Source organism: Heliangelus exortis, chromosome 14 (genome assembly GCF_036169615.1).
Source record: "Heliangelus exortis chromosome 14, bHelExo1.hap1, whole genome shotgun sequence".
Classification (NCBI taxonomy): Eukaryota; Metazoa; Chordata; class Aves; order Apodiformes; family Trochilidae; genus Heliangelus; species Heliangelus exortis.
In genome coordinates this window covers 4,850,956-4,878,804 of record NC_092435.1, presented here as the reverse complement: position 1 = coordinate 4,878,804, position 27,849 = coordinate 4,850,956, and the positions used below count along the sequence as shown (strand labels likewise).

At 38.9% G+C, this 27,849-nt stretch overlaps 1 protein-coding gene across 3 annotated transcripts; it reads right to left on the bottom strand.

Annotated features, from left to right (window-relative positions):
• Positions 1–2,177: 2,177 nt before the first annotated feature.
• Positions 2,178–27,076, bottom strand: WDR44 (WD repeat domain 44). Of its 3 annotated transcripts, none has more exons than XR_011728561.1 (20): positions 26,833–27,027; positions 20,456–20,489; positions 17,223–17,297; positions 16,097–16,727; positions 15,838–15,968; positions 15,651–15,743; positions 14,550–14,686; positions 13,490–13,573; positions 13,091–13,197; positions 11,952–12,103; positions 11,250–11,388; positions 11,090–11,154; positions 9,793–9,906; positions 8,872–8,994; positions 7,817–8,008; positions 7,532–7,633; positions 6,072–6,187; positions 4,554–4,681; positions 3,684–3,844; positions 2,178–3,238 (listed from the first exon to the last, which is right to left on the bottom strand). XR_011728561.1 is itself a non-coding variant. In XM_071757373.1 (20 exons), the coding sequence occupies exons 1-20, from the start codon at positions 26,907–26,909 to the stop codon at positions 3,144–3,146; spliced, it is 2,727 nt and encodes a 908-aa protein (XP_071613474.1). In that variant the 5' UTR covers positions 26,910–27,076; the 3' UTR covers positions 2,178–3,143. The 3 variants fall into 3 exon arrangements, 2 of the variants coding, with proteins under 2 accessions (XP_071613474.1, XP_071613473.1); XM_071757373.1 differs by having other exon boundaries at positions 3,684–3,815; positions 26,833–27,076; XM_071757372.1 differs by lacking the exon at positions 26,833–27,027 and adding an exon at positions 25,696–25,714 and having other exon boundaries at positions 3,684–3,815.
• Positions 27,077–27,849: the final 773 nt, after the last annotated feature.

Here is a 27,849-nt window from a genome sequence, read left to right as displayed (position 1 = left end):
TATCTGCAAGGAGAACTTGAAGGTTCTGGACAAAAGCAGAACCCAGCTTTGTAAGGTGGCAGACAAGCCTTAAGACAAAATTAGACAGGACACAGCACCACTCAGATTGGAGTACCACGTAGCTGATGGAGGAAAGAGGCACTAATTTTTGAACCATGAAAAAGTGTGCAACTGGGGAAAAAGCACAGAGGATACTATATTAGTGCAAAGTGCTAGAAGGTTACTATCAAGGTACATTGAAGTAAAACATCCTCAAGATCTCTTGTTCACTGTCTGCACAAGATCCTAGATAATGACAAAACAGCAATAACCTTTTTTTAAGCTCACCTAAAGTGTTGTGTTGGACCTGCTGTTAATAGTTTATGGCAGCTACAGTTCAACTTAGGTCTTTGAAGCAGTCATGCTTAAGTCTTAAAAAACCCCAAAACATTCAGATCATAAAGAGGTTACAGAGGGGACTGTCTGCACAGAACATTTAAAAGCTGCCAAGATGAATGCCATTAATATTGCAGGATCCCTCTTGAAGGCCACTTAGTCCCATATCTGCCTCACACACTGCAGGGTGACAAGAGCCCTGTCATCAGTCCCTCTGAAAAGCTCACCCTCTTACTTGTATTTCTTATCAGCTGGTAAGTGCTCCCTCCTGCCATTACTTGTTTTGCAGTTATGATTTTAACTGTAATATGGGGAAAAGTGAGAGGAACAGCACAGCAGGAATGAAACACCAGCACACATGAAAAAGCAGCATCCATCCAAAAAACCAATGCAAAGTCAAAATGCCTTTTCCTCCAGTCTGGGTTTCTTGTTCCAGAGACAGGAAGGCCACATGTGCCAAGACACCAGTGAGAAGGTACCTGCAAGCAAAGTGATGGTGTTCATACTCTACAAAACAGCTTCTTTACTTGCATTTGACAACACCAAACACTTGTCCCAGTCACAAGTGGTGCTCCCCAGTACTCCTCACTGGGGCCACACCTGTTTAATATCTGTATCTATAATCTGAATGATGGGATTGAGTGCACCCTCAGTAAATCTGCAGACAACACCAAGTTGGGAGGGACTGTTGATCTACTTGATCTACCTGGAGAAAAACCTTCTGAGAAGTGGCTAAGAGAACTGAGACTGTTCAGTCAGAAGAGAGGGCTGAGGGGAGACCTTATTGCTCTCTACAGCTACCTGAAAGGAGACTGTAGCTGGGGGGAGGTGGGTCAGTCTCTTCTCACTGTAACTGGTGAGATGACAGGAGGAAATGGCTTCAAGTTGCACTAGGGAAGGGTTAGGTTGGATGTTAGGAAAAACTTCTTTACAGCAAGGGTTACTGAGCACTGGAATGGGCTGCCCAGGGAAGTTTTTGAATCACCATCCTTGAATGTATCTACAAATCAGGAACATGCAGAGGTCTGGTACAGCTAAGTTAGTGGAGTTAAGTTAAAGGTTGGACTGGACGAACTCATACATCTTTTCCAAGCTGAACAGTTCTGTGATTCTAAACATGTAGAATATCTATAGCAAATTCCAGAAGTATCTGGGTGCTTTGCAAGCAGAAATCACAATTAGTCTTCACATATATAATCTATTAGAGAAACTCGTTTGTAGAGTCACACACTAAACATCTTTGTGTCATCTCCTCATTTTTGTCAAGTCAGTGGAGCTCAAAGTAACGAAGTCTTGAGATAGTTTGGCTTGTCTCCTTTATACAGGTATTTTCAAATCCAAGAGTCAAACTTTACCTTCCCAAAGTGTCAACCTAAAATAATTTTATATCGCAGGTACCATTTTTAATTTATTTTGTCAGATGATACCCCCCTTGCAACTGCCCTTCTCATTCAAAGCAGTTTTACACAAAGTCACAGTCCATTTCACCTGATTAAAAAAGGAGCAAGACTCATTTCTTGCCTTTCCATGCCTTTGTTCTTCTACTAATGGATAGGGAAAGGATTCTTTATAAATTTCTGAAGTTTCCTCCTCACACTAAGCTATAATTAGTCACAATTCTACTCAGTATCTAGTTTGAATATCCCATTCCCCATTACTTCAGGAAAAAAGCTGTCAACAAAAAGTGGTAAGATCAGGAAAAGCAGAACTCAACAAATGCGTGCTAGATCAATAATCAGAGAGGTCAAAATTGCTTAGACAAAACACAAAGTTATGAATCAAAATGGAAAAGAAGCAACAAATTCCAAGTGTGTGACCAAGTTTAATGATACATCTGTTCTCTGAAACACTTGACCATCAATAACATTTCATGGGTTATGGTGCCCAGAATGTTACTTCATAGGTGTATTATATGAATATTTACAAAGACTTTCAAAATTCAGTGGCACTAAACAAACAAGAACTTAAAACTTTAAGCTACAATGCTTAAAAAATGTAAACTGTTTATTTTACATAGTTGTAAAATATAAGAACTTTCTAATGCAGCTTAATTTTATCTGGAAGGTGAGTATATCCTGATGCCCATGAACAAGGAATGAGAGAATTCTTTACCCAAGTATTGTGCTCCAGTGTGCAAAAAAAATTATATATAAGAAAGGAATCTGAAGTCCACAATAAAAGACAACAAAAAATGTTCATGTCCCAAACTTGAGAAATTTATAAAAACATCTACACATTTGCTGACCCATCAAAAACTTGCATAACTTAAAATTCTGAACAACAGCTACTACAAATTCAAGATCTTTCTCAAATGGAATTTTGTGCAAAAATCAGACTCGATCGTTCAGCCTTTTTCCAGCCATACCTCCACCCTTCCCACCCCCACTCCTGACATCTAGTGGCCACAAACACCACTAAAATCCTTTTGATATATGTTCAAATTAGTGCATATAACCAAAAGGCACACACATTTGTGAATACATTTTTGTGCAGAAACCTGTACAGGTTCACCATTATGTTGAAAAACAACCGTTCTTAGGAGTCAAATGTCTGGCAGGTTTATCCTTACACATTCCTTTCTATTCTACAAGCCCAGGTGTTAATAGGGAGACAGTGCCTTCCCAGGATCCAGTAGCTGAGTAGCCTTAAAATAAAGATTTAAAAATAAATCAGCCTGTAACATTATTAGACACTTTGCTTCTGCCCACATTATTTATGGAATTTTAATCCAACAGTACCACAGCTTTATGCTGTCAGTTGCAAAACAACTAAGATACATATTTCTTTTTGTTAATGAAGACTTTGATTGCTCCAGTAAAGTCAGCTGATAAAAGCACTTCTGTGTGATCTGTCTTCAAAGCTCCTTGATAACAAAATAAAGAAAATAAACTGTTAGTTCATTAGAAAATACATAAAAAAATATATTTAAAATATGTAAAAATCAAGTTCTCACTAAAAGACAATCTATCAATGTGACATCCTTCTTTGTCTATCATATTACTCTTATCTAGCCGATACTTAAAGAAGCACCTGCATTTCTAAGACAGTGTTGTTTTTTTTTTTTTTATTATATGCTGGTACAGCTCAAGCATAAGAATAATTTTCCTAAACTACAAGGACAAGAGCTCTGCCTCTTCACATTCTCCCAGGTTTTAAGACTGCAACAGCTGCCAAGCTGTTCACAACTAAGGTAGGAATATGTCCCCACAAGGACTTTTCTTCTCAGTAAACCCCTGTGCCAAAGTAGTCTTCCTAATCTTTTTCTCTTCATACCACAGTATCAACCAGAGCTCATCCTAAACACCTACCAGAGGGTATGGTATCTGATGTTTCAGAATCTTCCTCCTTGGTTTCAGCTTCTTGCTTTTCAGAATTTTCCAGTGACACCATCAAACCAGGGTTGGGAGCAAAGATCGCAGATGTGACCACGGCATTGTGTGCTTCAGAAAAACAATCCAAGTGTGATTACCTTGTTTCAAGGAATTGCAATTTTACAAGAACAGCAGACAAATTTTAGTAAATATTCAATAATCTCAGTACTACTGAGTATTTTACTATCAAGTAAAATAGTTCAAGGAGCAATTATCAATGTTTTATAAGCTTATGGATCTCGTAAGTTCCTCTAAGTACCTAAAACTCCCAAGAGCCCAAAACACACTTGATGTAAACACAGTTCTGCCTTTTCCAAAATCTCTGTGTGTGTATGTAGGAGATAAGTGATTTTTTTGTTGTTGTTTTTTGGAGGGTTTCTGTGATTTTTTTTTCCCCAAATCCTTACACGAAATAAAAAATAAAAAAAAAAGCTTGCATTTGTTTTCAAAGTCACCTTTTCCATTTAGGATCTAAGGATTGATAGTTATTTTGATTACTTCACATATACAATCAAGTTCTGCCAGCAAAACATTATAATAATTCAGAATCTTTTACCAAAGCTGGACAAACTCTTAGCTACTCTGTTGCCATCCCAATCATGCACCTGTAGAGAATTTCCTGTATACAAGGTTTTCTGGCAGTCCACTTACTGAAAATACACCAGTTGCAGTGCATTTTGCTAATAATTTGCCCAAACTAAACAAACAGCACCGCTGAGCAAGTAAAAACTGGAAGGTAAAAATTTTAGATTTTTTAAATCAGATGAGTTTTAAAAAAACAAGATGTAGAACAAAATTGATTTTTACCTTTAATGCCTTCCCAGAAGTCATTACGGTCTCTTCTTACAGATGTAAACTTGCTCAAGTCATGGTATGTACTCCAAATATAAACATATTTATCTTCTGAACCACTTACAATGTAGGTAAAGTCATGGCTAAAGATTCAAAGAAGGAAAAACATTACTTCTTTTAGCTGTTCAAGCAACCTTTACACAAGCTCTTTAGATGATCTGCAGCTTCACACAGGCAATCAGGCAAAGTTCACAATTCAAACTGATCCTTTATTTTAGTGACTGCAGCTCAGAGAAAAAGACTTAGTCCTTAAATAAATGCATGTGCAAGCTTCTGATGCTCTCCCTCCAGAAGAAAAAACACTTCTCATGAATAGCACAGAAGCTGTTCTCCTGCAGCTTCCAGCATAGAAGAGGGTTAGTCTAACAGCTATACTCAACAACACAAAAATGGCATAATCTTTAAATACAATTTGCATCTGTTTGAGTCTAGAATCTGTGAGAACACCTCTGTGTAACAATGGTTCACAATACAATCATGGCCAAAACCATACATATACCTACACAGGTGAAGATGAAAGGCATTCAACAAGATTTTAACCAGATGACTGGATGAGGCACATCAACAGTTACCACCTGCAAATCCAGCTCAAGTATTTATTTTTAATTTACCTACTGCAGGAATGGGCTACATATCTAAATGCCAACTATGCTACAGCCCTGTAAGTACAGATGATTTAATTTGGGAAATTAACTTTGGGGGGAAAGGGCTGGACAAGATGACCAGGTGACCTCCATAGGACCTTTCCAGCCTCAGCTGTTCTGTGAGATACTGGGTCAGGCTTAAAGGTGCTTTCAAAGGCCAACAGCTGACTACCAAGATTAAACTTGGCATTATTCCTTAAGCACTGCTGCCCTCCTCTGCTCAAATATCCAGGTTAAACACACCCAAGTGTTTTTCCCCTTTGGCTTTTGTGAGGATCAGAGGGAACAGAGCAAATAATCCTCTCCTACTACTCCCTCTTTTTTACTACCTTAAAACCCAGTATTTCCATGACAGTCACAATAATAAACTCAGAAAAGCATCTTAGGCCAGCAGAGAGAAAGGAGAAAAAACCCAATGCCAACTCAGATTTGCAGGCTGTTTTCTGACAGTGATTAAACACAGGCAGTGACCAACAGCCTTGGGCAACAGTTGAGTGACCAACACATCTTAAACAATACCTAACAAAATTAATGAAATAAAACCACTGTTATGGAGGTGAGAAAAGATGCAGTGTCCCAGCCCCATCAGTTCTGGCACAGTATTTAGAGCAATAGGAATGGACATGCATCATGCTGTCAACATGAAAGGATTTTCTCATCCACAGAAGCTGTTTGTAGGCAGCTTTGTCATTCTTGATGGTATTCTGAGCCAAGTGACATTTCAAAGGCTCAGCTGCAGACCAAGGTGATTGTTTAAACCAAAGCCTCTGTACTTGAGGCAGAGCATTTCCCAAATCCAACAGCTCCATTTCTGTTATATTGTTCTTACCTAAAGCTGGCTTTGATTTGGCTGCTGCTGTTGACATAACCTTTGTATTTCATAGATAAAGACAGATCTCTGAGGTCATACAATCTGATTCTGGAATCATTTGATGTCACTAGTATCTAGAAAAAAACAAGTTTAGAAGTAGAAACCATTAGCATAGGAGCAACAGAGTTCAACTCGAACAGAATTGATAAAAAAAGTGAAACAGGCAAAGAATAGGCCCAAAGAAACAATGTAATTTTTTTTCTCTCTCATCTTCTGTCAAGAAGACAACTTCACTGTCAAGATCATCCTTGCTGGTCTGAACCAGAAGAGCTGATGTGTATTCAAGTAAAATGTGGGCCCAAAGACCAGTTGGGCAATTTCTGAAGTATTTTATTTATTCTGAATATTCCAAAGTAACAGTAAATTGGTAAATAGTAAACAGTAAACTGAGCTTTTCCTGGTTGATCTGAATTTCTTCCTTTTCACATTTTTCAACTAGAATCTTAAAAACCCTTACAGAGAAGTCTATGAAAGGGTTGTCAAAATGCTTAAGGGTACTGAGGTGATGAACCTTTTTATGGTACATTAGAAGTGGAGCAGATTGCAGGTTAGCAAGAGGTCTCAAGGCACTAGGAAAGGATCCAGCAGAACAGCAGACAAATAGTGACCTCTACTTAACATTTATGCAACAAACTTGTGACAACACTTGAAAGACCATTAGATTACTGAACTTCCTGTTAGTTTTCAAAAGAGTTCCTGCTGAGCTCTTTCATTGCATCATCTAACTTGCCAATGCACAGCATTTCATGCAAACCCAATGGCATTATTGATCTCTGAATCTTATGCATGTCTTTGAAATAAAGTAATTTCTGTGACTTTGATAAGAATACAATATAGGTGAAAACAACCACTGATTTACTACTCTAATAGAGCCACCTGCTGACCCAGTATCACCCTTCAATACATGTTTGAGAAACATTCCAGATTTAGGTTATGACTATATTATGTATAAAACAACATATTCTTGGCTTAATGAGAATTTGACCCTTTCAACACAAGACTTCATCTTAGACTGAAGCTAATCAAAAGGACTGATTCTGAAGAACAGAGTGCACTTGCTTGAATAACAGATTCTGAGCTTTCTGCATTTTTTCAGCTTCTCTATGAAGCACGTTGCTGAATTAATATTAAATTTGAGAGAGGGTATTTACGCCAAAAAATATTAATGGAAAGCCACCTGTAACCATCTTCTCACCTATACATTAATTGGAGCATAATGCAATTTTAAAAAAAAGTCTATATCACCACTATTAAATATTGCACAGTCTTAATCAGCAAAGAGCAGTGTTGATTTAAGTAGCATTAAAAGACCTTATTTAAGTCAGTGACTTCAAACAAGACTTAACACAAACTTGTTAAGCACTGGATATAAATATGAGACATCAGTACTAAGCCAAAGTTGCACTGAAAGACAGTACCTTGTTTTCTCCAGGCAAGGGTTCAATGCCAGTAATTTTTCTTCCCACTCTATTTCGGCCTCTGGTAGAACGCACGTGTATTTGCGTATGGTACTTCAAGTGCTGAAAAGATTAAAATGTATCCTAATTCAAAAAATTGTGTAAAAACTTTTAATTATTTTGCTTTAAGTTCTAATAGGTTTGTTTCTTGATATTAAAAAACCTGCTTTTAATAAGCACAGTTTTAAAATCTATTATTTATGTTAAAAAAACCCCAAACACACCATACTCTCAAAAACTTTTTACCTCTGTGTCGTAGAAGATGCATCTTCCATCATATGTGCCTATGACTGCATATTTGCCATTCTGACAGAAGTTGGCAGCTGTAATCAATTTTGTCTGCCCATCTACTTCATTCCATAATGCCACTTTTTTGTCAGGAATATTCCAGAGTCGAAGCTTCCCATCCAATGAACCACTTAAAAAGTACCTGTCATCCTGAGAGGACAAACTACGTTAGTCTCTGCTTGTGCTATGAGCATGTCCTGATTTCCTTCAAACCTTCCTGCCCCATTTCCAAACAACTTCTTTCCAGAACCTCCCAAATAAGAGCTCTCGTCTGAGTTGATGATAATGTTTAAAAAGGCTGAAAAGACAATGTTAAAATTACTGCTAAACAGAGTTCAATTTCTAACAGATTTTTGACAGGATCTGACACACACACACACACACACACACACACACACACACACACACACAGAGTGTGTAAACCTCAAGTTAGAGAACTGTTCACAGTTACTGCTGTTACCACAGTTACTTTTAGAAAAAAAGAAAACTTTGAGTTTTATTAACACTAGAAAGCTTTATTACTATTTTTTAGAAATGGTAAAAAGATAGGTTAGAAGGGATCTCTGGAGGTTTCTGGTCCACCTTTCCTGGTCACTGCAGGGACAGCCTCAGAAGATTGCTCAGTCTGTAGATGATTATAACCTGTCAAGTTTTAAACATCCCCGAGGACTCTGTGGTCTCTGGACATCTGTCCTATTTCATCATTTTTCCATTAATTTAATCACAACTTCCATCATTGGATATTCTGACTTTTCATAAAGTTACTAAAAAGTGTATGATCTGCAGTGCTACAAACAGTACACAATTCACCTTCCAAATCATCCTTACAAATGGTCACACTGTATGGACACTCCTGGTAAAGTTTAATGAACACTTAAAGCTCCTAAATATTTATCCAATAAAGATATTTTTAAAGTGCATAAGCTATTATTCAGGTATATTTTTCATTGAAAGTAAAGGAAGAGGACTTGTGATCTCAAATTCTGCCTCTAGAAGAAAGCAATTACACTTACCCTTGGATGGAATGCTATAGCAGTGACAAAGTCTATGTGCTGAAAACAGCAAAGACATTCTCTTCTTGATATGTGCCATAATCTGACTGTCTTGTCCATAGAAGAAGAAAGCAAGAAATAATTCTGTGAAAGAAGAGAATCCTATGATTAACTGATACACAAGTAACTGAAAATAGAGTCAATCTGATTGGTAAAGTTACCAATTTTTCTGTTGCCATTCAGTATTTTATCTTCTCACATAACATTTTTTAATTCAAATTGTTATTATTGATTGGTGCTTTCTTTAAGCTCAGTCCACTGATGCCCAGTCAAAGTTTCTAAGAATCTCAATAGAAATGTATTTGGAAAGTAGTTGAACTATTCAGAGAAGAAACAGCACAACAGGCTTCAGAGAAGGGATGAGTCCTTCCTCCCTCAGATCCTTCACCCACACTTTGCTCTTAAAATTACAGATGTATTCCAGTGTAGAGAATTAACTCCAAGCATTAGGTGAAACATTATGAAAGATAAACACAAGCTAGCACTCTGATTTTAAGATGAATGCAACCTAAGAATTTGGACACTACATAAAACCAGTGAGGCACACTGAAGACCAGGAAAGCAGTAACACCATAAATCAGAAATCACACAGCTCAATGGAAATTCCTCCCACTCTAAACAATTCACCACTATTAACTACACAATTGTAATTCTTACCAGCCTGATTTTTAAAATTTTATTGAGACAACATTTAATTAGAGAGGCCCAAGCAGTTTGTTCTTTTTATTCTAGCAGAAATAGTTAGGATAAGTGTCCTCTCTACAAATCTTTTCTCTTTACTTCAATGATTGTTTCATATTGTTTAGATGTATGGTCCCAATTGCAATTTAGAAAACAATGAATACACAGGAGAACTGCAGAGTCTCAGCTGGGGTGCCTTACTTTAGACCAGGAAAGATCAAGAAGATCTGCTGTGTGGCCTTTGTATTTGCAAAATGGTCGTTGACGAAACGGGGCGTTTTTATCATCTGGGTCTTCATCAACTCCACTGCAAATCTATCAGAGAAGTGCACAGAAACATTACAAATGTTAGCTGGGAAAATTAACAATAATGCAATTACTGCTTACAAAAAGTACAGGGCCAATAAGTATTTGAAGAACAATTCTTACGACTTTAAAATATCCAATACTGCAGTAATAAGTAAATTTCAACTACAACCTTTGAAGCTTTGAAACATTATACTGAAATTCCATAATTAAGAAGCTCTATATTTCACATCCATTCACCTCAATGGAATCAGACTGGCAGCAACTTAAGCAAGTATATGAGTATAAGCTTTTGGAACAAAATTTATCAATCTTGAAAACTGCATTCCAATGTAGAACAAACTGTGACTTAAAGTTTCCATGTTTCTAGTACCTATCAAGCATAATTTCCTAATAAAATACCCTCTCAGAATAAATGGGTACAAAATAAACCCCCCTGAACATTCCTATACAAAAGTTCTCCAACAAAAAAAAAGCATTAAAACCAACATCCCTGGGGTGTTTGGTTAAGCAAGCCTATTCACTTACCTAAGGGAAGGAAATATTTCTGCCCCCCACACACAGTGAGGGCACATCTAACATTACTGATAAAATCTCTGCAGATGTTTCCCAACAGATTTTGTCACCTGTTGTGAATCCATAAATAGAAAAATCTCTTAAATAAATTAATGTCAGTGGCAAGTTTACCAAGTATCTGAGCACTCTACAAATAAGAGTGTCTTAGTATGTTTGGTCAGTCATGTTCTATTTTGTTCTAAGATGTGAAAAATTTAAAAAGGTCAGGTTTTATCTATGCTCCTGAGTTTGACCTTCCTCAGAAAAGACACCATCAAGTCAGATGTTAAATTAAGTAATGCTCTGAGGCAAAGCACCAAGACAGGAAATTCAACAATGTAGCTTTTTCCCCCTTGGCATTTCACCTAGAAATCTACTCTGCCCCAAGGCCGAAGCGAAGCTACAGAGATTTTGTAATACATTAAGCTAAGTCATGTACTTTTTTGCTTGCATCCAATACACACGGGGTATCAATAGACACCTGCAATCAAATACTGTTAAGACAGTTTTTCTATGCCTGAAAGACACAGGTCAAGAACTCTTGAATGTTTTGGGATAAAGCAACAATGAAAAGGTGGCATTACAGAACAACACAACAACCCCACTTCTTCCCCTCCCAGTACCTAGGTGTACATACCCCTGCATCAGTATCAGACTTTGAAGAATTCAGACTCTCCTGAGATGGGGAGGGAGAAACACGGCCTACAAGACAGGCAGAAACACCATGGTCAGCTTGAAGTTCCCAAAGTAGCAGCATTTCTAGTGTTTCAGAGCTCTAGCAATACATAGTAAGGTACCTTCTGTGTTGTACTTCATCCGCATGTTATTGAAATAGTCAAAAGCATTCTTTAAAACCCAAATTCTCACTACATTGTCCTGTCCTGCAGATGCAAGTAACCGACCACAGTGAGAGAATTTCATTGTCCAAACAGCACCCTGCCAGAATAAAATGATCACTGCTTATTAGATGAAGTGCCTTTTTCCATACCATCAAGTCTTTCTATCATGTAAACTGACAATATTTAGGATATATAGAAGACAAGTAAAATAAATTGTAGATTACAACACTGAGAAGCAATTGTTAATATTGGTGGATTGTGCAACCTACTTGCAAAAACAGATTGGAAGAAACAGCCCACAGGGCAGATTGCTGTAGGAGAGGAGTTAAGCACTACCAGAGCATTCTACATAAAATTGGTGTGGTTAATAACTGGCAGCAAGCCAGGGTTCTGAGTGACTTTTATCCCCATGTTTCATTTGTAAAACTGACAAGTATTTGTAGCTGCATATGAAGTTAGCATAAGTTGTACTCACACTTTTTTCTTTGCTTAACATAGAAATTGGGTTTGGTAACATCAGTTCTGGCAATCAAACTGAGTATTACAAATATTTGTTAATCCTCACATGAGGATTTTGCAAGGCCCATGAAGACAACTATTCCTTCTCCATTGCAAAGTCCAAAGAGTCAATAGTCAATAGATAAGATTTGAGAGACTTACCATATGCTCTCCACTGAGATCCTGAACAACTTTAATTTGTTCAAAATTGTAAGGTCCCTTGAAGCCATGTGCTGCTTTGAATTTAACTGGTCTTGTATATGGCATTCCTTCATCATCACTGGAAGAGGGATCATCTTGATCTGTGTGGAAGACTAAAAGGAACACAAATTTCTACAGTATGTATCACAGCACACATTTTATCTCTTAGTAAACATTTGCTGGTACTTTCTGAGAGCAAATTAGTCTTGATTTGGCAAATTTGTATAAGAAATACTGAGATCTTAAACCAAAATAGGAATACTGCTGCATCAGTGGTTAAAAATACATCCAAGCTTTTTTCAGTCTGCAGTGAATCCACTCAGAATAAGAACTACTGTTCATTTTTGTTCTGCTCTTTGCACCAGTTCTTGCATTCCACAGATGCTGCACCAAGGGACTGCTGTCAGTTTAATGCATGCTGAAAATTCTCTTGTATTGTATTGGCTTCTTCTGACTGAAACCACTGAAATGGGCTGGTGATTTGCCCATGAAGCAGAATTGCAGAAGAGCTGGGGCAAACAGCCAGTGGCAAGGTAAGATGATGAAGTGCAACAGTTATATGGCACTTATTTCAGGTTGTGGTTAGACTGTCTTACTGCAGTATTTGATGTCTGTCTAGAAGAAACACTGATGAACAGTATATAGTACAGCATAGGAGGGCATAATACAGCTGTAGGAGGGAAATCTTCTAACAGGAGCTTAATCTACATGAGAATTCTAATGGTGGCACTGGTTGTCAGGAAACAATTTCATTTTTTTTAAAGTCACGAAGACAACCCACACTTCAACCTTTGCTGGAATGATTTTCAAAAAAATTTATATTTTGATACCTAGGCAGCTTTCTAACAGAAAAATAGCATTCAACTGGTGTAGCTGAAAAGGTCTCTCAAGTACTACTTTACAAGAATTCACCCTTGTAGCCCACTAGCTTTGGAATGCCAACCAAGCCACAAGCTTTAACTCTAAAAAGCCACATCAACTGTACAGTGGTAGTAAGCAGCAGTATATTGACCCTCAGACAGCTTTGATTCCTAGAAGCCCAAGGAAAAACAGACTACCCTATTTAAAAAAAATAAATATAAAAAGTCAGTGTCACTGACCTTCATCTCGAACACTCTTAACTTTATTTACAGCACGTTCGCTGTATTCTTCAGCAAGGTGCTTTGCTCTCTTTACAGATTTGCCAAGGAACTTTTTCAGCTGGGTCCTTAAAAAGCAAGGGCACTTTTTCAACACAACACTGGCAAATTCTCATTCTTTGTTATTATGAATCAATAGTTTTTATTTGAAATGCAATATTATCTCTCCATTAATGCTTCATAAAATAAGCATTTCATTTGCCAGCAGTCATGTAATCTTCACTTTACCTGCAGAGCAATGGGCTTATGTAAATTCACTTGTACCTGAAAGGTTAACTTGTTCAGAAGTCAGAAGGAGGACTTCAGTGCAGAAAAACAAAACCTGCCTTTTCTTTGTAGGGACAAGAAACAGCATCTTACGTTTTTTGTTTTAACCTCCCTCCATCAAAATCCGTTTGCTGTGTCTGCATTTTGTCTTCATCATCAGACTGTGCTGCATCATTACTAGGAAATACAGAAGTAATTGTTTAATTCAAAATCATTAACGAATGAGATAAATAAAGTAGGATCTACATTTCAGGATCCAGCCATTCCTTCATGTAATGGTTGGAAATACATGGATGTGATGTCAATCAAGCAATAAATCAGTTCTTTCAATTCTTAGGTATCTTGATACTGAAGCTGTATGTATGCTCTAAATGCCAGATAAATTACTCCCATAAACTCAAAACTTTAAGCTTATTGTGACACTTTCAAAGCTAAGAGCAGACAAAATACATTATGTCTAGGAATTTGTAATATGCCACCTTATTCATATCTTGCTTTCCACAGATCAAATAAATAGTGGTAAATTATGAAATAGAAGTTTGTACACAGAAGAGTACAGTCCTATGGTAGAGAGCTTTTAATGACAATATAAAAAACCTAAAGACATCTGATATACAATTCACATAAATCTAGGTCTTTGAAAAAAAAAATCTAGACTGACACAGCTTCCTGATCATTAAGAAACTTTACTTTTCTTTAAAACTCTACAGACAGATCCAATTTTTAACATTAAAAGGGTGTAAAGCTCTGCTAGAGACAGGAAATCCTCAAAATAGTCAGCTACACTGATGACCAGAAACGTTCAGAGCACCAGAGTAAACTGAACACTGGAAAGGCTACAGGAGGTGATAGCCTGAGCAATACACAGTACTTCAACTGTGTTTAATTCAGTATAGAAACAACAATATTTAACACATCAAGTACTAATTGCAGTTCAGTTTCCAGGGACATCCTGTGAAGTTCCAGCACTATCATCAACTTAGTTAAAACAATTTAATAGACAACCTAGTTCCTAGAGAACTAGGAGTTAGCACTCAAATTAATCAGAGACTGATGGACTGAGACTCTTTTCATGCCTAAGAGCTGCCTCACTGTATGAAAAACTATGACAGAAACAGTATTGGAAAGACCTGAAAGTTACTATTATTCATACCTGACGTATTCTTTCGTTCTCCTCATAATATGCAAAGTCAGGGGATTAATGCCCGTTGGCAACTTTTCCTCTGCCAAACTCAGGGGTATTTCTTCCCCTGTATCAAGATTTTTTATCATTACACTTGCTAGAATTTCCTGTGGAAAAAAATAAGATGTGACATCAAGATAATCTGATTAGACTCCAAAACGTAGGGCAAAATATAAGCCACTCCATCAAATAATCTTTTAGATTATTTACATTAATGGAAAATTCTGTAGCTCACTAGATATTTACTTCACAAAGGCTGAGTTTAAATTACAATTGCCTTTAGAGAATTACCATAACTATCATCAACCACTATACACAGATGAACAAATACAATGTCATCACAAGCTTCAGCTTCCTAAATCAGAAATGTAGCTGTATAGACATCAGCACTGTCTGACAGCTGCCATGCTAATATCACACATATGATGCACTTAAAAGACTTTGAAGCCTTCTCCCTTTCAGCTATTCTAAGAGCTGTAGCCTAGATTTAGCCAAAGACATTCTTAACAACAAAGAAAAAACATTTAGGCCTACCTAGTATTACACAAATGAAAAATGTTTTTTGGAGCATCTCATGATCTGTTAATGATCTTTCATCTGTTCAGCAGTAGCAAAAAAAGCTTTACACATACAGATTCAAACAAAAACTGGAAGCAGCTCAATAACATCATTATAATTAATGGAAGTCATTAAGTGAACAAACTATTTCCTAATAGCAATCAGTGAATGATTTTCCTAGTGACTCCTTCCCCATTCAGACACACAACAAAACACCAAGTTTGCTGCTGTTCCCTCACACTGAAATGTTGTAAAATGTGTGCAAGCTGCAAACAGGAACTCACAGCTTTTCAGATCCATTACAGCTGACACATTCAAACACTAACACTACACATGACTCAGGGACCACAAAGTGCTCCCGTGGGCAAAACCAGCATGGCATCACTCTTCTTTGCCTCCCCTGTCCCAGCACAGAGTGGTTCAGAGCACAGAGTGACATGTGATTGCTCCAATTTGATTTGCAGGCCAGAAAAGCAACCACAAGAATGTACTATGTACTACAGTCATTAATACCTCATCAGTAAGTTCTCTTCCAGAATTAGACCTTGGTCTTTGTGGTCCAAGTACTTCATTTGCTATTTGGCCATCATCTCCTTTCCCATTTTCCTGAAATTATGGGGACAGAACATGTTATCTCTAGTGTAATACTAAACTGATAGAAAATGTTACAGTTATTAAACTTAAAATAATTTCCCGATACCTGTGCAGTGACTACTTTATCTCCACTAGTTGCACTTGCCAAATCCAAAGAAGGCTGGGAATCTTTGGGCATGCCTTCTGTCACTGTACTTGGAGTTAGGAGACCAGCAGCTATGAAGTTCTCACGAGAAACTGAAAAGAGATTCATGGTAAAAAGAGTGTAACACTTGCCATGGACAGTCTGCTGAATGATTCTTCACTCTAAACACAAAAATAGTAACCACGTAGAAAACTAAAGCCATCCAAAACAGAACACTTACCTTCTAAAGCAGGCTTTTGCACTTCAAAATCCAGTTCACTCTTCTTCTTGCGTGGTGGTGGAGCTGGCCGTGCAGGTGGTGGTGGTCTTGGAGGAGGAACATTTGTTGGAGGTGGTGGCCGTGCAGGGACAGGCTTCTTTGTGCTAGCAACTATATCAGGTTCTACAGTAAGCTGCCTTGGTGGCTTTGCTGGAGGCATTTCTTCTGCTGTAGAAAGCTCTTTGGTAGATACTTCTGAAGCCACTTGCTCTAAAGGATTTGCCTCTTTCTTGTCTGTTGTGTCCTCATTTTTTGATGTTTCTTGTTGTGCTTCAGTTTCATTCATTGTAAGGTCAGTTGCATTTGTTACTTGTGTTAGCTTATGAGTTTCCTGTTGCTCAGGAGTAAACAAAGGCTTCCCTGACTCAAATTCAGTGTCCTTACACACACTCTGATGCACTGCTTCACCAGGGTCTTCTTGTAATGATATTTTAGCAGCTAATACTTCTGGAATGCTACTAATAATACCTGCTCCAGAAATCCAAGAACTGGCATCTGTAGTTGAAACAGTCAGTTCTTCTCCTCTAGAAGCTAAAGAATCATCATCTAGTTGGTGTGCTTTCTGGCTTTCTTCTATAATACTGTCAATAATCTAAAAACCAAAACCATTCTACTATTAAATAGGCATTTCTAGGGTACACTTACCAATCAGGCTGTACAACATCCCTAAGGACTCCTAATTTAAGAGTCTCTTTGGCTACAGAATACATTTTCTTTAAAATTTCTGGAGACCTAGGTGCAGAAATAGGCATAACAGAAAAATAAAACAAAGCAACTAATTTCCACTCATCTTTAATATAATCTGAGACAAAGTTATGAAACAAGCTCTGTTCATTCTTCAGAGTTCTGCTAAATACAATCCTGTAATCTTCATAAATAGTTCAACACTGGTGAATCCTGAAGATGTTTTTAGAATGCTTAGTTACACATTTGCCTTGAGATGGACACTCTTACTAACAGTAATGACAAATTCCAAACTAGGTTAGTTTCAGGATGAAGACTGATTATTAAAAAAAAAAAAAAAAGAAAAAAAAAATCTATGTTTTTCTAAAGTGATGCTAGAAGTGCAAAGCAATATTTCACTAACCTCTTTTGAGTCATCTTGTTTCGTTTCATGTACAAAGGTTTCATTTCCAGCTATGTGTTCCTTGCTGTCTGTATGCTATGGAAAAAAAGAGAGCAGATACCATAAGATGATGGTAGGAAGTGCCTCAGTAAGATGACCTAATAAAATTATAGCTCCACCAAATTGTCCATAGAATAAAGGACAAAAAGAATTCCACATTTTCACATACTACTGCTGCCAGATAGATGTTTAAACAGTAATGCACAGCACACTTCAGGAGTATTTCACACCACCACACACACAGGGAAAGCCTGCACACGAAAGTTTGGTCCAGATGATCCCTGAGGTGCCTTCCAACTTGGCATTCTATGATTCTGTTAAAAAAAAAAATGCAGCCATCTTTAAGGGATTTCATCCTCAACTAAAATAAAATTGAAGGTAGCACGAAGGTTAGAGAAACATATTTAATTATCTGTAGCAACAAAAATCTGTATTAAAACATTTGTTTTCTTTATCAACTTGTGGAAAGGATACATGTATTATCACAATACATAACAGAATTTTTTTTAGAAACTTCCAGGTTAAGTCAGGTGTATCTATCAAGTGGTTAAAAATATGCCTTTGAGGTTCTGACAGGAAATCTTAGATTGTTTAACTTACACCTAATGCACATTGTCTATTTTTGCCATCAGTCATCTTCAAGCAAGATCCTTCTGAAATTCAGAAGTACTGCAGAACAAATGAAATTACTGTATTTAAGCAAAAAACCAAGAAAATTTTCAGAGCATTTGAAACATGATCATGAGACTGCATGACTATTCAAAACTGAATACACTATTTATTTTTTATATATGCACAAAGAACACTACTAGGATATTACACTATTGATGTGAACTCATCTTGCAGGTTAAGAAGTAAAGATGAGAGATGTGCAAACAGCATCAGCACTTCAGCATATCCTACCAAAAATCAGTAAAAGCAATTCAGTAGAAGTGGCCTTGTGTGCCAAAATAATGTAGTAAATGTCCAACATTTTGTCTCATTTAATTTAAAAAAATAATTAATCACACTTAAGATAAGCAGCCCTACGAATTTAAAAATAAGATTACACTTTTGGCATGTTAAACATGTATATTCTATAAAAATCCTGTCTTAAAAATGGACTGAAAATACTCTAGTTGTGAGCTGAACATAATTCATGAATTCCCAAAAAAAATTCAGTTCAGAAAAGCAAGTTTATACCATAGAAGGATATTGCTTTACTCAAAAGCCTACATTAATTGCAGATTCTGTAGTCCTCAAAGCAAAGCCAACTAGAACAAGCTGCTCAAAGATGTGTCCAGTCAGGTTTTGACTATATCCAAGGATGGGGACTGCACATCAGCTCTGTGCAATCTGCTCCACTGTTTGATCATCCTGCACCATCTATTTGGTGATCAAAGCTACAGATAAAAGCCTGTATTTGTCTCACTAAATAGAAAAACCCAAAATTGGCTCAAAGAATTAAATTCCTACACTTGCAACACTTAAATAAACATCTCAACTGATTCCCTGAGTTGAGATATAACACTGCTGTTATACTCCTCCCTGTCTGCAGTTACAAAACTCTTCTGCTGATGTCAGCAGCCCTTAAATGTCTCCCCAACAACATTAAGGCCTCAAAGGCTGTCAATAACCTTTGTTAGGCTTTTCATTTAATTTCTCTTATGCAGTTTTGGAAATGCATGAAATGTATGAGAAAGACCTTCCCATATTTTTTTGGACCTTGACAAGACTTGGAGTGATTGTCTAGTACAGCTACCTAAGAAATTACTCCTTAGGTTTTTTTAGACACTTAGCACCTTAAACAGAATCCCTATACCATACCAGCATAATGTACCTTCCAAAACCAAACAACTCCTGTGGACATCTGTCTTTTTTTGAGAGTTCTGACCTCAAGAAATGGCACATCATGCCAACACATCTACAATTACAGAAAAAACTTCTTCCTCCCTTTTCTGCTCCCTTCTCTTCCTTCCACCAAGTTTTTTTAATCTAAATTGAAATTATATTTTGCTTTATCCCTAAAATGTATCTTCAAAGGTATGGTGACTTAAATACTTAGGTGTAATCAATGTCTACGGAAGTCCATTATATTAATTTACAATTTTATTGACATTAAACTCTCACTGCTGTTATTTGGGCTTATAAAATACTTCTTACCCATTCCAAGACAAACTATACCATTAGTCACACATTCACCCAAAGTGATGGGAACACATTCACCACGTAGTGATGCAAATACTTTTTTCACCTTCAAAAACACAGCTTTGTACAAGTGGTTTATAAAGATACTTAAAAAAATAAAAAAGCTACAGGCACCATACAGAAGTTCATAGCTAACAGTTCAGTCAACGAGACAGTTTTAAAGTTGATTGTACTGAATTTAGTCAGAATGACAGTGACATTTCTTGAAAGGCTCACACACAAAATAATTCATCACTAAAGGGACATTAAACAGAACAAAAAATAGGAGATAAAGTCTCTGTTCCATAAGACATAGCACAAGATCGGGTATCATTGTAAAAAGAACAAAGATACAAAGCAGAGTTTGAGAAATCAGAAACACTTTGCTTTCCAAACACTTTTGGGACAAAATGTCAAGTCTTCTTTACTCTGTGTAAGTGTTACATACACAGCATCACCTCCAGCCCTTGGGACACCAGGAAATGAGTGTAACGTGTACAAGGTCCTAAATGCTCACTTACTAAATGTGGGCCAGATTCAGCTGTATTGTCACTATGCACAGATGCAGCATACCAATTACTTGTGTGGGAAGTGGCAATGCTGTCTCATTAAGCTAAATATAGTGTTTTATCTTCACATAACCTAGAGGGGAGGCTTCTGAATTGCAAACACTCAGATTTTTTTTCTTTTGAAGACAGAAGAGGACAAAGTCAACAATGTTTAATAAATTCAAGACCAAACACCAAGTGGTGCAGAGATTTGCTTACCACTCATCAATCACTTGATAGAGGGTAGTATGGTAACTAAGTAGAACTCAAGTTGCACATATATATCTTGGAATAAAATTAGCTTCAAGACATGTTAGCATACCCAAATAAAAGTAAAACTGGAGAGACATAAGCACAAAAATTGCTATCTTCAACAAGGGAAGTCTATAATTTACTGTCTGTGGCAGATTTGGTGCTTTAGGTAGAAATGCTCAACATTGTGTTCATCAACAAGCATTTGATTGATTTGAAGAAACTTACCTTTAACACATGGGATCCAGCTTTCATTGGTGACCTGTTAGAGAAGACAGACTTAAGTAGAGCTCCAAGAAGAAAAATCTCTTGACAGTCTTACAATACAGTCTTCCTTTACAGTGAGTGTATATTTGATACTTTAGACCAGCAATAAAGTGGATTTACATAAAAGGCTCCAAATAGTTTAGGGCACAACTGTCTACAATGCACACAGATCCACAGCTTCTACAATCCCTGAAAGTTTCTCAGCAGAATCTTCTAAAAATCCTATTTCAACCACCTCTTCTTAATAAACTGATGCTATTCCATGTACAGATTTTAAAAATTTTGTGTGACTATTTAAAGTATTTAAAGAGTATTTAAAATTAGCATGTGCAGGGAGCACATGATGGACATTAAAGAAACCAAAACTCTCAGCAGAAATGCTTGCAAATCAAGTGCCTGAACTGCCATCTGTAGACTCAACACTACTGTAGCCCTTCTGTCCTTCAGCCTCTCCAGTAAATGTAAGGTCTTGTTTCTAGTCATGACACTTGGTAAAAGTATTTAGATGATAACAGAAGGGAACTAATTTTGCACTTTCCAAAATGCATACCCTGAAACAGTGGAACTGCATTAGCAACTACTCATGCATAACCTCTTACTTCACTAATTAAATGAAAGAACAAGGTATTTCAGGGGAATAGTATCAAATAATTACTTCTCTCAGGTCACCACTCAATCCTTTTAGTGAAACATCAACTCCTCCTATAGCCTGAACAAACATTTTCTCTAAGACCTTCAGAATTCTAGAAGATATATAAATATTGAGTCCCACTGCTTACTCTGACTCAAGATCTTGCTCATATGTAAATATATTGAAAGTCTGGACTGGGTGATCCTTCAAGGTCCATTCCAAACTGGGCTCTTCTATGATTCTATTAATTTCTCAGCCACAAGCAGAGACCAAGTTAGAGAATACTTCCTTAAAAGCTTACTACCTAATGAACTACAGCCTGCACTCTACAAGCACCCCAGCCAGCTACTGAGGTCATTGACACTCAACAACTTCGAGTATCATCTTGCAATACAGTAAAATGTAGAGATCTCAGTCTAATTTGCTTCTCCTTTCTCAAAAATAATGTTTCAAGGGACAATACTTTGTGAAAAAGAAAACTAATTCCATTTCACTTTTATGAATCTCAGTGTTTGGGTTTAGTTTTTTGCTTTTGGGTGTTGATTTTTTGGTTCACTTTTTTTTTTTTTAAGGAAAAAAAAAAAAAGGCAAAAATTAGTATTTTGACAAAAAAAAAAAAATCCCTTGTCTTCCAAAGTATACCACTGGGAAAAGCCATAGCCTGTGCTGAATTTCTCAGCTACATATTTGTAAATATTGTTACAGTTAAGTCCTCTCCTAGTTGTGATAGTTGCTGCCTATGGGCTACTACATTTAAAGTCACAGAGTTCAGTAACTGAAGTCTTTTACAGTGCCAGGATACTGTGGTATGGTCTTCCCAATCATCCCAATTTACCAGCATTCTCTGCTCCCCAGTTTAATTTAAGGCCACTAGTTTTATGAATGCAGCATCTGAAATGCTTGCATTTCAAAAGAAGTATATATAGTGGGAAAAGTGTCTGCAAATATTTATATGAAGATAAACTCTACATATATAAAATCCTATCCTAGTTTTGTTTTGAAAGGTCTGTAGCTTTACAGGGTTATCAAGCAGAACACCAAGACTGAGATATGCCACAGAAAACATAGGGCAGAAACTTATAATCTGTTGTCTCGTATGATTGTTTAGTCAGTAGTAATATTAAAAAATTATCTTGTAGACTGCATTTCACATAAAACACTTCTAACAAGCTTTGTTACATGATACCACAGTAACATCTGTTTAACAGAGGAGGGGTTCAAGGTTACCTACCCAGATTAAACAAAATTCAAAGAAAAATCCCATTTCGCCTGCACAAACACATCTGATTCATTTGAAAGTCAAACTACCATAAAACTTTTTTTTTATTTATTTATTCATCTGTCAAATTAATCAAAATACTGAGTAGGAGGCTTCCATTCCCACTACCAGGTAACTCCAACCTAGTACCTACTTGAAATAAGCTTTGCATTTTCAACACATTTTTGTCAAGTGACAGCAAACAAAACATATATCCAAATACAAAAAAAACCCCAAAAAAACCCACAAAACAAAACAATTATGTGAATGACTGGCCTTGAATAAATCCCAGAACAACACTGCCTGCTTTCCTGGAGGATGTATATTGTTACAAGGCAGGTGTGCAAACAGGCAGATGAAAAGAGATTTAAAGTGTGTGTACCACAGGAGTACACTGCACAGAACATACAGGACTGAGTAACCAGCTAACTGTATGTACTGCTGTCCTTCAATTTGCAGAGAGGCACATGATGTTTGCCTCCCTCTAACCTCTGACTGGCCTGGAAGCTTCAATTATCCTTGATGGACCCCCTGTGGCAGTCCACACCTTCAGAACCACAAGGGCTCATTCATTACTGCACTACACGGTTGGGGCTGCCTGGCAAAACTCGTGGAGAACTTCAGCTACCTCAGAATGCAGAAAATTGTCTGCAGTGCTGAAGTTACTACAGCAACATAACACTGCACACACCATCTGTTTGCTGCCAGGATCAGCTTTGCATGTTGGCTGAAACACACACCAACAAAAATGGTACTTAAACACGTCCTGTGTCAGCAAGGTACAACTAAACATGTCCTTCATCTTCCTGCAGAGAAGAAAACTACATTAATCATGAAGAACACTGAAGCAATTTCAAAAAGACAGACTACTGAAGTTGGAATTGAAAAATTTAAATATATGTACCAGAGTATGTTTAGCTACCCCACCCATTGAATCCCACATCTTCTGTTTGGTTCCTCAAAACAATGTTTAGGATGAGTGCACCAGGAACAAACTTGCCCCTTACTGCTAAGCATATGACATTCAAACTGTTAGGTTTGACAGCTCTTGATTTCAGAGTGGGTGGATCATTTTTCTTATAACTACAATGTAAGAGGGTCTGTCACATGCCTGCATCCACACAAGTGTGCCTTACTTCTTATTTTCTCTCTCTCAAAACTGACACCCTCTTTCATGGGACAGCTCATGCCTCTAAATGTGAGGGTCTTCTTCTAAATCTCTTTTGTGGTTATAATCTTTTAAAGCAGAGTGACAGAGTTTATATACAATCATAGAATTAGCTGGGTTGGAAGGGACCTCAGAGATCATCAAGTCCAACCCTTGACCCACCGGTGGAGTTGCTAGACCATGGCACTGAGTGCCACATCCAGGCTCTTTTTAAATGTCTCCAGGGATGGAGAATCCACCACCTCACCGGGCAGCCCATTCCATTGCCTGATCACCCTCTCCGTAAAAAAAATCTTTCTGATATCTAGCCTAAATCTCCCCTGGCACAACTTAAGACTGTGTCCTCTTGTCTTGTTGAAAGTCGTCTGGGAAAAGAGACCAACTCCCACCTGGCTCCAACCTCCTTTCAGGGAGTTGGAGAGAGTGATGAGGTCTCCCCTGAGCCTCCTCTTCTTCAGGCTGAACAGCCCCAGCTCCCTCAGCCTCTCTTCATAGGGCCTGTGCTCGAGTCCCTTCACCAGCCTGGTTGCCCTCCTTTGGACCTGCTCCAGGACCTCGATATCCTTCCTGAACTGAGGGGCCCAGAACTGGACACAGTACTTGAGGTGTGGCCTCACCAGCGCTGAGTACAGGGGCAAAAGCAGTTTCTAAAACTTTCTAAAAGCAGTTTCTATCACACTACCTCTCCCCCCTCCACTCCTGTGGCTGTGACCAATCCACAAAGCCACCTCAACCTCTTTTTCCAGAGTTCAGAATAGAGTCTAAAGGTTTGCCTATAGAAAAAGACATTGTCAGGGATCTGGTTGTCTGACAGATGGGCATGCTCCACACATCCTGTCAAAGTAGTATTACATGTAAAAAGGCAAGATCCACAACAGAAGGGAAGCACTGGCCAGAAGGGACACAATAGCCTCCAAACATCTGGTTTAAACACACTTCACTTTAAGGAAGTCATCAATCCAGGAGAGCTATGCCAGTTCATTATCATCTGACAGAAATATTTTGTAACAAGTTCTGTAATTTTTGTAAATTAATTCTTAAAGAGCACCACTTATAAATGTACTTCAGGATGCAGAAATGGTGCTTCCCTTGAGAGATGCTCTTAAGCATCAGTACCTACTGACTGACAGTAGGAATGGGAGCTTGCATCCAACTTGAAAATTCCACTCTCCCACATCACAAGACAATTAATAAATAAATAGCAAAGAAGTGCACAAGTTTACATTAACAGCTGTCACCACTTTCAGAATTTCTATATCAGGAGTTATTAAACTTCCCCACACGGAACTCACCATAGGGGGAGAGAAACTACAAACCCCACATTTTTAATGAGGGCAAACATATCTATACTGCTCTGATAAAAACTGGCTATAGCATATGCCACCAAAAAGGACTTCCAAATGTTTTTTCTGATCATCAGAACTCGGAGTGCACAAGCAAATGCCTCAAACTGCAAGTCCAATACACCCTTGTTTTCAGTTGCATCCTCCCACAAGGTTTTTTTTGTGGCTCCCAAAACACCATTAGACACACACAGGTCTCAAAATGACAGCCTATAAGCCTGCTTCCAGAAAGTCTCCAATGTAAATGTGAAATTCTCTTGTAAGAAAACTCAAAGCTTAGAGGAAATACTCCCTATATTGCTAGCACAGATTCAACAGCAGACTGAGTTACAGATTTAGGATCTGTAGTGCAAATTAACCCCTCTGAGATCACCTCATTGCTCAACTCAAGCTAACAGAATTCTATTGACTTGAGTCAATTATGCCTCCTTATAGGTTACAGAAGAACAACAGAAAAATCAGAAGCATCTTGCATTGTAATTTCTTGTGAGTGACTTTGTATTATCAAGTTCTGCTTAGATACAGGTGGAAGAAATCTGCAAAGTCAGGAGATATGGCATTATTTATATCACATAAAAAGTATGATGTGCAGCTGGGCCAGATTTAATGGCACACTTCTACCAAAAGATCTGGTTCCCTCTTCCAGCCACACAAATCCCACACCTGTACCCTTTCCTGAACCCACTCATCCAGGTTGCAGCTATTTTAACCTTTGCTCTTTTAACAACGAAAGCTGCTCAGTTTTTCAATTGTTTTTTATTACTTTGAGTAAAAGCAATTTAACAGAAGATTGATAATCACTAGTGCCAGAGCAAGGTAAGCAGCTGGAACAAAACCTTATTTCAGCAAAAGTGCTGTTAATTTGGCTTACTGTATCTTGCAGAACTGTATGCCATGTTTTTTCACCTGGTTATGTAAAAAATGAAGTTCAGAAAAGCTTTGCTAGAGGATGTGTGGGTAAGGAGATTTGGTCTCTCCTTTGTTCTAGGCATCCAGTGACCACTGACACACAAGATTAAAACCAGACCTTCATCAATTATTAAAGCTTCAAATGGACAATACATATCTTATTGCTCATGTAGCAAGCTACATGAAACCTCATCCCGTAAGGCCAGATAATAGAGAGGTCTGGTCCATACTACATGTAATACAGAACTGATGCAAGCCTTAACCTGTTAAGCACACAACTGGAAAGAGAAATTTGCAGTTTTAAAAAGGGGGAGCATATTTGGCTAAGATCAACAATATGGGGACAGTTACGTTTTGGGATAACAGTGCTTGGAATCTACATTCTAAAACGCTTTTAAAACTTCGCTACACAGAACCGCATCCTGACTAAATACAAGAAACATCAAAACAACACGACTAAAAACAAATGACAGAGCAGACTACGAGTTGTTTTACAACTGTCAGACTGTTCCTGAGGAAGCTCTCTCTCTTCTTTTTCCTCAGAAAATGTTACTGTCGGTTCCCATTCCACCTCCACGCCTCTTTCCTAAAAGCTATACATTGCCAGGCCAAGGCAGGCAGATGTTATTTCATCAAGATAATGGCTACCGCCGTCCCCACAAGCCTTAGCAAGTACATCCAGAACCGCTCTATTTCTTCCCAGCCTCCTGACTTTCGGGCTTGACACTCGCCCAAACCAACCCCCCCCCTGCCCGCCCCCAGCACGGCCCGGACACCCCGCTCCGCGCCCGCACAGCCCGGGGCGGTCAGGCAGGGGGGAACGCAGGGCTCGGAGCGGGACCCCCGTTCCCTCCTCCTCCCCGCAAGAACCCCCAACGCCCGTAGGCGGCCGCCTCACACTCAGGGCCGCGGGAAGGGAAGGGAAGGGAAGGGAAGGGAAGGGAAGGGAAGGGAAGGGAAGGGAAGGGAAGGGAAGGGAAGGGAAGGGAAGGGAAGGGAAGGGAAGGGAAGCGGCCGGGCCGGACTCACGGTGCGGGGGAGGCGCCCGCCAGGTGCACGTCCTCGGGCGCATCGTAGAACTCCTCGGTGTCGCTGTCGGAGGCCATGAGAGCGCCGGGCGGAGCCGGGCCGAATCGGGCCGGGCCGAACCGGGCCCAGCCGCAGGCAGCAAAACGCTGGGCGGCAGCCGCCACCTCAGGGTAGGACGGGAGGGAGGGGGGGGGAGAGGGGGGGGAAGGGGTGGGGAGGGAAAGAGCGAGGAGCTCTCGCGAGAGCGGCGCCGACCCCGCCCCCTGCCGGGCGGAAGCGCGAGCGACGCGGGAAGGGAGGGGCCCAAGGCTCGCGGCAGCCCCGCCCATCCCCGTTTGTGACGTCAGGGGGCGGGGCGGCCTCGTCACGTGACCCCGCGGAGCGGGTCGGGGATGAGCCGCGAACGCGCGGGGGTGCGGGGGGATTCGCGGAGGCATCCGCGGGTAATGGGGACACCCAGGACACCCCCCAGCACCCCCGGTCATGGTTTGGGGGTCAGGGTGGGGGGTGTGGGGCGTGACGGGGAAGCCCCGGGGCTGGGGTTCCCCCCACGCGTTCCCCTGCGTGGGTGTGGCGGACGGGGCTGCCGTGGCTCTGCGGGACTTTGCCCGTTTTTCTGCTTCTCTCCTGTTTGCTCTCCTAAAGGAGGTTGCCCAACCAAAACGGCGCCGACTGAGGCCTTTCTGGGTGTGTGCAAGTGGAGTTCGATAAATCAGGTGCAAATGTTTAGCCCTGCTAAATAAATAAATAAATCTAGTTAAACACTGTCAATTTGTTAATAAAGACACGGAAATATACAATGGAAAGGGAAAAAGCAAAAAAACCTGATTTTTCTCTAACAGTCCACCCACTGAAGGAACCCAGAATTTAGGGAGAAATGGAGAAAAAATAGAAAATAGGGAGAAATGGAAGTCTCAGACATTTGAGTTTGACCAGAGCTCCATTAATCAGGCAGCCTAAAAGGCAAAAGTGGTTACTGTATGATCTTTGTTTAGATTTTTGCATCTAAATTTACAG